Source organism: Prenolepis imparis, unplaced genomic scaffold, assembly GCF_030444845.1.
Source record: "Prenolepis imparis isolate NDT839.2.m4 unplaced genomic scaffold, iyPreImpa1.0 SCAF_8, whole genome shotgun sequence".
NCBI lineage: Eukaryota > Metazoa > Arthropoda > Insecta > Hymenoptera > Formicidae > Prenolepis > Prenolepis imparis.
Genome location: NW_028141166.1, coordinates 2,158,423 through 2,168,929, shown reverse-complemented (window position 1 = coordinate 2,168,929; position 10,507 = coordinate 2,158,423). Strand labels below are relative to the sequence as shown.

General features: G+C 25.4%; 2 protein-coding genes across 2 annotated transcripts; both read left to right on the top strand.

The window, feature by feature from the left end:
* Positions 1–3,599: 3,599 nt before the first annotated feature.
* On the top strand, positions 3,600–9,683 carry LOC145939703 (uncharacterized). The gene is made up of 9 exons (XM_083044232.1): positions 3,600–3,741; positions 6,083–6,280; positions 6,609–6,857; positions 6,947–7,054; positions 7,240–7,314; positions 7,467–7,729; positions 7,855–8,014; positions 8,333–8,435; positions 8,715–9,683. The coding sequence occupies exons 2-9, from the start codon at positions 6,085–6,087 to the stop codon at positions 8,788–8,790; spliced, it is 1,230 nt and encodes a 409-aa protein (XP_082900358.1). The 5' UTR covers positions 3,600–3,741; positions 6,083–6,084; the 3' UTR covers positions 8,791–9,683.
* On the top strand, positions 3,738–5,883 carry LOC145939702 (uncharacterized). The gene has a single exon (XM_083044230.1). It carries the CDS (start codon positions 3,802–3,804, stop codon positions 5,881–5,883), a length of 2,082 nt encoding a protein of 693 aa, XP_082900356.1. The 5' UTR covers positions 3,738–3,801.
* Positions 9,684–10,507: the final 824 nt, after the last annotated feature.

Below are 10,507 nucleotides of genomic sequence, written 5' to 3'. Positions count from 1 at the left end.
ACAATAATGCAATCTTCTTGAATTCCGAATATATTTACCTTATAATTTGTTATCGTTTTTATCATATTAACGTTTTCTTGTACCTGCTTTTGAAGTTTTTTTTTCGAAATATGATAAATTCTAATATGCTATTTAAACTCAAATTATTTCCTGCTATAAAACACAATGTGAAAAATACAGTTTTTATTTCTTTATTTATAGTAATTTGTATATCGTTTATTTCTAAATTTATTATTATATCATAATTACATGGTTAAATATGATTTTATTTCCCAAATGTTTATGATCAATATAATTATGTTGAATTAAATAGGTATATTTTTTAGTTTAGTAGCGCGTACTCATCAGGTAAACTTGAAATTGAATAATATACTGCACCAAGTTTATTTATACACTTATGTGAGTCGAGAGGATTATTTATTTCAATATCATCAAAAAATAAGACTAATGGTAGAATAATTTTTCCCTCAGCATTTTTTCTAATAGATTAAAATTTAGATCAAAATTTAGATTAAATTATTGAAGTAATAACAATATCATTTTTCTTACACTGTTTAATATATGAAGTTATTGTAGAAAAACTTTTGAAATTTCAAGAAACTTTTTTAATGTTTGCGGTTGATCTGTGAGCACCACTCGTGGCGAATTTAATAATGGGCAGGAGTGAACGGCAAACACCATAGAACATCTAGAACGAAGGCCATTCTCAAGTAAACGATTGAAAACAGATGATCTCTCTCTGCGGGACCGGAAGGACTCAGACCCTGGTCGTTTGGTAGCAATGCCTTTCCGAGACCTTTGCTGCTAACAATTATATACAATGCAGACGTCTCGATCTATTCTTATCTCAATTACACAATGTCAGTTAGCCACTCGCTCTCTTATTGATAGGTGTAATGCTTGTCTCCAGGCTGGAGATCGTCATTTTGAACAAAATATTTAATAATTAAATTAAATTGCAATAAATAATAATAATGGAATATAGTGAAAGGCCAACTAACGAGCAAATAAATAGATATAATATAATATAATAAATTCATTTAATCATGCTCTTAAAATTCTTAACATGTAAATTCTTAACATGTAGACGTTTCGACTTACTTAGTCTTCTTCAGTACAAATTCTAACTTAAATAATATAATAATTAAAGTATATCAAACGACCATGATGAGCGAATATCCATCAATCCAGTTCTTTATGTAAGAAATCTAACAACCTATATAAATCGAATACTTCAATATTTAGCAATTCATCTGCACATCTGTGCAATTTTGCCATGGTTCTCAATATGCTATAGTTTGTATTAATCCATTGTTTCAAACATATAACCGTTCGCTCGCCAAAGGTTTGATGTATAAAGTAAAGATAGAAATCGTTTGATATACTTTAATTATTATATTATTTAAGTTAGAATTTGTACTGAAGAAGACTAAGTAAGTCGAAACGTCTACATGTTAAGAATTTACATGTTAAGAATTTTAAGAGCATGATTAAATGAATTTATTATATTATATTATATCTATTTATTTGCTCGTTAGTTGGCCTTTCACTATATTCCATTATTATTATTTATTGCGTTGCATTATATGAGCCTTTTTGTCCTTTTGATAAATTAATTTGATTATTATAAAGCAATAAAGAGGATACACCTAAATTATTTCGACATTATTCATTCCTATAGTTCTATAACTTCAAAAGTCAATATCTCTTCAACGAAGCGTTTGCGAGCAAATTTCCAGATAAAATTTTTGTTTGTTTTGAGGTCCTGAATTCATATTTTAAGTTTAGCCATTTAACCCGGAAACACCCTATATAATAAATATATTTTTTTTATTGAAAACGTTTTTTATTGATTTATTTTTGTTTTCATTAATTATTTAAATTTTTTTATTGTTTAATTTCTATAATAATTTTTAAAATTATTTAAATTAAAAAACTTATTAAGTAATTAATAATAACATATGTCTTCAAACTATGTGTTGATTGTCTTTTATTTAAATAGTAGATTTATGAATTCTATTTATTAAAGAGAGAACATGAAAGAAAACTTATTAAGCGATTAAAATTAAATATTATTATATATGTATATGTATATATAACAATGTACTAATTCAAAATAAGAAAAAATTTTAACATAATAATAATTCTCAAACTATTCGAAATATATATTCACACGTATATACACGTATATATTTATATACATATATATGTATATTGTATATATATATATATATATATATATATATATATATATATACATATATCTCTGTACTATTATTACTAATTAATACTATATATCTAAGAATGTGTTGCAAATTGAAAAGTGTAAATGAGCAAGAGAGTGCATATGAATGTATGTATGAATGAGAGTGTGGATGCATGCGTGATTGTCTTATAAAATCTTTGTAACTACAGGTGAGATAATAATGCCCTTTTTTTAGCGCGACGGTCGGGCCTACTCGCGCTATCAGGAATGCGTTTGGAAACGTCACCCGAGTGCAGCCCAAGTCGCGCATCAATCGCACCCGCACACGCTCACTCGAGGTTTGTTCGCGTCGCGTGCCCCAAGCATGCCCCAACATGCTTCTTCTCACTTTAATGCGCTTTAATGGAGCGCATGACGGTTAAATATAATACTTAAACTGAAACAATTTATAAACATATAAAGAAAATTAAAACCGTTTTTTAATGCTATAATAATTATACAATCTAAATATCGTTAAAGTAACTACTACTACCCAGACAGCACAAAACGTCCTCAGGATCATCCTGAATATATCCAGAACATCCTGGGAGATTTATAGGACGTTTTGAATTTTTGTGCAAATATTTATATAAAGATTTAATATGCATATATGATAACTTTTAGTTATATAAAATATTTAATTTAATTTTAAAACGTCAGTATATATTTATAAATGTTCCATAAAGATCTATATTTTTTCCTTAAGTGTAAAGTCTAATTAAAAATACTTGTATAATAATATAATATAATTTAATAAGAACGTACAATTATTTTCAGTTTGCTTTAATATAGAATATTCATAGAATATTTGCATATATAAATATAATTTTATTATGTCCCATTAATATCCATAGGACATCCATTAGAAATGAACTGGATGCTTACTGGTTACCCACTGGATATACATATATATCAGCACATATCTTCGAAAGACGTTCAAAGGACATCCAGAGGACATCCTAAGAATATCCTCTAGATGTCCTCTGAACGTCTTTCAAACATGTATACTGCATGTTAGGGATTCAATCTTTTAATTTAATAAAAGCAAGAAAAACAATAAAAATAAAATATTCTTATACATATATGAGCAACATATAACATATATATGTATATATATATATATATATATATTTGTCATATATATGTTGCTTGTATATATAAGAATATTTTCTGTTTTTTTATTGTTTCTTGCTTTTATTAAATTGAAAGATTGATGAAATATTTTTTAAAATCAGTAAAACGTATAAGAAAATGCTTCGACATGAACTGTTGGACTTGCAAGTAACAAAGATATTGCGCATGCGCAGTATTTTAGTAATGAAAGTAACGAAATGACGTCGCATATAATTTTCCCGGTTCTTTATGCCATATGCGCCTGATTGTGCCTAGCAGTGCCAGTGCTTCGATCGACAATTTTATTAATTGTGCCTGTTAAGTGCAAGTTTAAAACATTATAATATTTGAGTCGTTGTGAATCCTCAAGGAGGAATCAAAAGGTAAGATTTTAACATTTACAGTTTTTTAGAAAATAAGAAATAAATATATTTAAGGTTAAGATGCCACATCCTAACTATAAAAAAAAGTTTTATACAATTAATTCTCCAACCCAACGAAAAGTAAGAAAATTAGAAGTTAATATAATTAATGAAGCTTTAAATTCAAACATATCATCTAATAAACCAATATTATCTAATGAACCAACATCTGAAATCATTGAGAATGTTTTGGATATATCAATGGATGCAAATAATTTATCAAATGATAGTGATTTTGAGGAAATAAATCCTGCTTCAAGCAGCGAAAATGAAAACAATGAGTTTTTACCTTTATTTGAGCAAGAATTTTTGAATAATGATGAAGATGATAATAATACATCAGATACTGAAAAAAATGATTTTAAAATATTTCTTGCCAGTTGGGCAGTTAAAGAAAACATTGCACAGGCATCATTACGTAGTCTTTTAAGAGGAATAAAACAATATACATGTGTTAAATGTCATCATGACATACCATCTGATCCTAGAACACTTTTGCGCACTCCAAGAAATACAAATATTAGAAATTGTGCTAGCGGAGAATATTATCATTTTGGTTTATTAAAGGCAATAGAAAATAATTTTTCATCTCTTTCAAAAAATTTAAGTAATATAAAAATAAGTATAAATATTGATGGTCTACCATTATCGCAGTCTTCGCAACAACAACTGTGGCCAATTTTAGGTTCCGTAGAACAATCAAAACAAGTTTTTGTTATTGGTGCATATTATGGTAGACAAAAACCTTCTAATTCACAAGAGTTTCTAAAAGAATTCATAGAAGAAGCAAAACTATTATGTAATGATGGAATTTTTATCAATAATAAACACATTAAATGTAGTATAGATTCGATAATATGTGATACTCCAGCCAAAGCATTTATATTACAAATTAAAGGACATACTGGCTATTCGAGTTGCACTAAATGTATAACTGAAGGTGATTTCCGTTGTAATAAAGTTTGTTTTCCTGAAATAAATGCTCCATTGAGGACAGATCTAGATTTTAGATTAAAGACTGATGAAAATTTTCATATTGGAACCACAATTGTTGAAGAAATTCCTAATTTTGATTTTATAAATAATATACCATTAGATTACATGCATTTAGTTTGTCTAGGGGTTACGCGACGTTTATTATATTTATGGTTATTTGGTGATAAAAAATTTCGTTTAGAAAATAGAAAACGTCAAAGCATATCATCAAATTTAGAAAATATTTTAAAAATAAATGTGCCATGTGAGTTTGTAAGAAAGCCTCGATCACTAACTTATGTGAAATTGTGGAAAGCAACAGAATATCGAGAACTGCTTCTATATACAGGACCTGTAGTTTTTAAAAATTTTCTTCGTAGCGATATATATGATCATTTTGTAACTTTACATGTAACTATTAGAATATTATGTTCCAATAAATTACAAGATTTATTTAATTATTGTCAAGAATTATTAGAACATTTCGTTAAAGCATTTGCATTAATTTATGGCACACATAACGTTTCTTACAATGTACATGGTCTTATTCATCTTGTAAAAGATGTAAAAAAATTTGGTCCACTAGATAATTTTAGTGCGTTTAAATATGAAAATTATTTACAAACATTGAAAAAACTGTTAAAAAAACATGACAAACCTTTACAACAAATTGTAAGAAGATACATTGAACATGAAAAAAATAAAGTAGCAGAAAAACTTATGACAGAAGAAACTGATCATTTTACAATAGATTTGAGATCTATTCATTCATCTGGTCCATTAATACAAGGTTGTTGCAATCCACAATATAAAATAATAAGAAAGGAAAATATGACTTTACGTATAGATGTAAAAGCTGATAATTGTTGCGCATTAGTTGATAGAACTATTGTGTTAATAGAAAACATAGCACATAATAAAGATCTCAATGTAGATGTAATTATAGGTCGCAAATTTTTATACAAGGAAGATTTTTACAACATTCCATGTCCGTCATCATTATTACAAATATTTAGTGTACATAGTTTAAGTCAATTACAAATGTGGTCGATAAAAAATATTGATACAAAATATGTTAAATTACCACTATTAGAAAATAAATATGTAGTACTTCCATTGTTACATTAATAAATTGAATTTAAAATATATATATATATATATATATATATATATATAGGTTTTAGATATTGTAATTAGATAATGTATATTTTATATTTTAATATATAATATATATGTATATGTATACTAACACATATATATTTTGTGTTTATATATATATATATATATTAAATATATTTAATATATCTCTATTTCTGTTAATTTGGAGCTATGGAACAGTATGCCATAGTAGAGTTCATTGATGGACTGGAAATGATACCCTCTTCTTGGGTAACCGAAAATAATAAATATGCATATTGGCCTACTTTCACATCAAACGAAAAATTTAAAAAAGCTGTGCAAAAATGTATTTCAAAGATGGACGATTGGCCGCAACATGAAATAAAAAGGATTTTAGCAACTGCAAGTAAGTACATACAAAAAGTAAAATAAATAATTACATTAATATACATAAATAACTACATTAATATATAGATAATTAATTGTACTCTTATTTTGTTGCTCATTCAATATTCTTCAATATTAAAATAGTATTAAATATAGCATGTTCGTAGCATAACTTATAGAAAATTTTTTAAAAATATTTTTACAAACTTACAATACTTACACTTTAGAGTTTAGAGTGTAATTGTTATAGTAAAATATATAATTAACAAGCATTTTTTAAATTTAAAAATAAAAAATAATTTTTGTTTTAATAATTACTATTTGCTATATAATTTTATTTTTTTAAGGTACATTTGAAAAAGGAATAAAAAAATTAAAAAAAGCAGAATTTATATCAGATTTAAATTCTGAAAGTGAAGATAATGATACTTTAAAAAAGAGTAGAAAACATAGAGCTAAGACTGTTATAAGTAGTGAAGAAAGTTTTAGTGAAGAGGAAAAACGTGTTCGTGTACCATCATATCCAAAGCTTCCACATAAAAAAAATCTTAATAAACAGTCACATGAAAATTCAGCAATTAAAATGCCATTAAAAAGTTAGTAAATATTTATAGCGTATATTAATATAGTAAAAAGATTTATAATATATACACTACAATAATAATTTTACTTATCATTTATATAGATAAAAATGTATCAAAACTGACCGAATATGAAAATAACAATTCAAATATAAATTCCCCAAACAAAACAAATGTAGAAACATTTTCTTCTTCAATAAATAAAAATACAGGTAATCGATAAATATGTATAATTTTTACAGCAATAATTTTTATAATAATTTTATTTTTAGTATCGCTTTCAGTATTTTTATATTTTCAGTATTTTCAGTAAATTATTATATTTTAGTATTATTAAATAGTTGTCAACTAATTTAATTTTAATATTTTACATTTTTTGTGTTTTTTATTCGTATAGGGTATGATTTTAATCAGAATAATGTCAAAGAAAAAGAGCTCAGCTTTGAAACTTGTAAAACTGATTCTATAATTCGTAAGTATTGATTTGTAATATTTTGTAATGTACATTTCCATGTATTCTATATTACATTTGTATGTATTATATATACTTTATGTTTTAAAACGTGTTTTTTATTATTTTATAATATTTTTATATATATATATATATATATATATTATTTACAGCAACAATAGATTTTCAACGATACGTTATACGAAAATTATTGGATATGGACTTCAAAATATCAACAATACATGAGGAACAGAAAAATATAAACACTAAATTAGATAGTATACAAAACCAAATCCAAACTTTTGTATTAGATGGTGGAGTGAAAAAGAAAGATGTCGAAGTAGATTACATGGAATTCTTTCCGTTACAAACATTAGAAGAGCTAGAAAAATTCGAACAACGATTAGTTGAGAATAAAATAAATCGTAAAGCATTGGTATGCATATTTTTAATCTTTAAAAATAATTGAATCAAAAAAATTAAACTTATTTATTTAATTTATTATTATAATTATTTTATTTATTTATAAAAAAATTTATTTATTATTTATTTATTATGTAGATTGTGCAAGTGGCACGAATAGGTGGATCGGATATTAAATCACTTACATTTAACATCATACGAAGACTTCTGAGTGATTCAGTTGGAAGTTTATTTAGCTACATTGGCGGAAAGAAAAAACGTTCATTTTTTTATTTATATCTACGAAAAATTATATTTGGTAAATACAATTTCTATTTATAATATGTAAACTACTAAAATAAGTACTTGAGATATTTTTTGCACATAAAAAATATTGTTAAAAAACATTCAAATATTTTTTGAAACTTATTTTCGGTTTTAATTACATCAATTTTAGTTACATCAATTTGGATTTGTTTTAATTACTATATTTAATGTTATCTTATATTTTTTTACTCATTCTTATAATCTTACTTAACTTTTTCAGTTCAGAGAATTTTATTTTTTAAAAATATTTATTTTAAATATTTTATTAAATATTTCTCTTTAAATACTTTTACATTTTAACATAATATAGGTGCTGTACGAGTCTATTTTCCTGAGGCTACCGAACAGAAGATATCAGAACCAATTAAATCCTGGTTAAGGCATGCAAGTGAACGTAGTATGAAGAAAAAAAAGTATGCATGTTACTTTATTTTTTATAAATTTTATTGAATAATAAAATAATATATATTATATAAAGTTTTAAATTTTGTTAAGGAAAAGTTTTGAGAAAACTATTACAACTTTAACATTATTTTAAGTTTGCAGATAAATCTTTGATAGAAACAGATATTCAATCTTTCAAATCGAATAAATATAATTTATTGAAAAAATATATGTTACAATGTAAATCCATTACAATGTAAATCTATGTAAAAATTTGCTAAAAAATTTTGCTATAAAAATTATTCTAGCATGGATAAGAGAGCAGATACAGCTTCTGTACAAGAAGATCAGGATCAAGCAGAAGAAACAACTTTAGATGAATAAATTGCTCCAAATATCTAAGAATAAACGTCTAGGGTCCAGATATTTAAGTCGTTGAAGAAACGATTGCCGACTTTGAAAGAATTTGATGTTCAATACACGGAGGCCCGATGACCCGAAGTTACGTCCAACACCTCGTCCATCGATGGTGACGATCATATTGTGATATAAAAACGCTAAGATTTGATCACTCGGAGAAGACAATTCAAGAGACTGCCGAAGTGACGTTTGTATTTTCTGTGCAATTAATTTGATATCAAACGCTTATTTATAAGAGAATTTACACCTTGGCAGAAAAGCAGAAAAGCAGAAGCTAAACTCGCGCTGATAGTAAACTAGGCAGTAACTTGGTGGTAGTAAATTTACTACCAACGCGAGTTCTGCTTGTCTGCTTTCTGCGTTTTTGCCAAGATGTGTGTGTGAATTCACCTTTATTTTTTTTATATATTCTACAAGAATAATATAAAAAACCAATGTAAAATGATTTCCTAATACTTTAAGATACAATTATTTTTTTATTTCATTTAATAGATATAGGTTCAGTTCTTTTTCAATACTTTTTCATACAGTCAAATCTAATATTTAAAACTTAAATGACTGTATTTTTTTTATGTTTATTGTACGAGTTTATGTTTATTGTATGAGCTAGAAAATCTTAGAAAGAGCGCAATAGGAAAATTTAATTTAAAAATGTATTTAAAAATTTTCTAATTTTATTTAGAATTTTGAACAAAAATACTTGGCGAAAGATTAAGAAACTTTTTTATAATATTTAGAAATAGACATCCTATTTTTGATCATAAAAAATATCAGATCATAAAAAATATTCTTTACACCTAGGATGTAAAATATAATATATCTAATGCGAACAAATTTATAATTATATAACGCTTCATTATCAGTGCAAATATTCGTTAATTACTTAATATGATTATATTTTGAAATTTTGTTATACTTAACATTTTATTATATATATATATATATATATATATATATATCTTATATAAATTATATTTAGTGTATCAAAAAAATTAATTTTAATTATTCATTAAATTGTATGTTAAATTGCAGAATATTTATTTTTCATTTAAAAGAATTTTATTTTTATATATTTAAATAAATTATATATGCATACGGAAAATATGTTGGCTTTTATATATACGTATATGTGCAAAAATAAAATTAAAATTAGTAAAACAATTCATGTATGTGTAAGTCTAAATTAATCCTTAAATTATCCTGTAAAGTACCTCAATAACATATTCTGGATGTATTATGGACGTTTCAAAAATAACAATGTCTTATGGATATCGTATGGACGTCCGTAGGACTTTGAAATAGAATGTCCTGAGGATATTTTTAGGTATAGCATGAGGCGCTCATTTGCTATTCCTCAGGACATCCTGAAAAAGTATCAGGAATATAACAGGATATCCTCTGCACATCCCGCCTAGAAAAAAGGATGTCCTTAGGACGTCCAAAAGACATCCATGTGCTGTCTGGGTAATAATAATGTAATTATTAATACTATGATTTTTATTTCATGAAATACATTAAATATTAATTTGTAAACTGAGAAAAATATTATCTTAACGAATAACAATTTGTTTTATTTTTCTTTTCAGAGACTGATAAATTGTTCAAAATGAATATAATTTTGAGAACAGAATTTAAAGGGATTACTCATTCAATTGATTTTCACCCTCAAGCTATCGTAAAA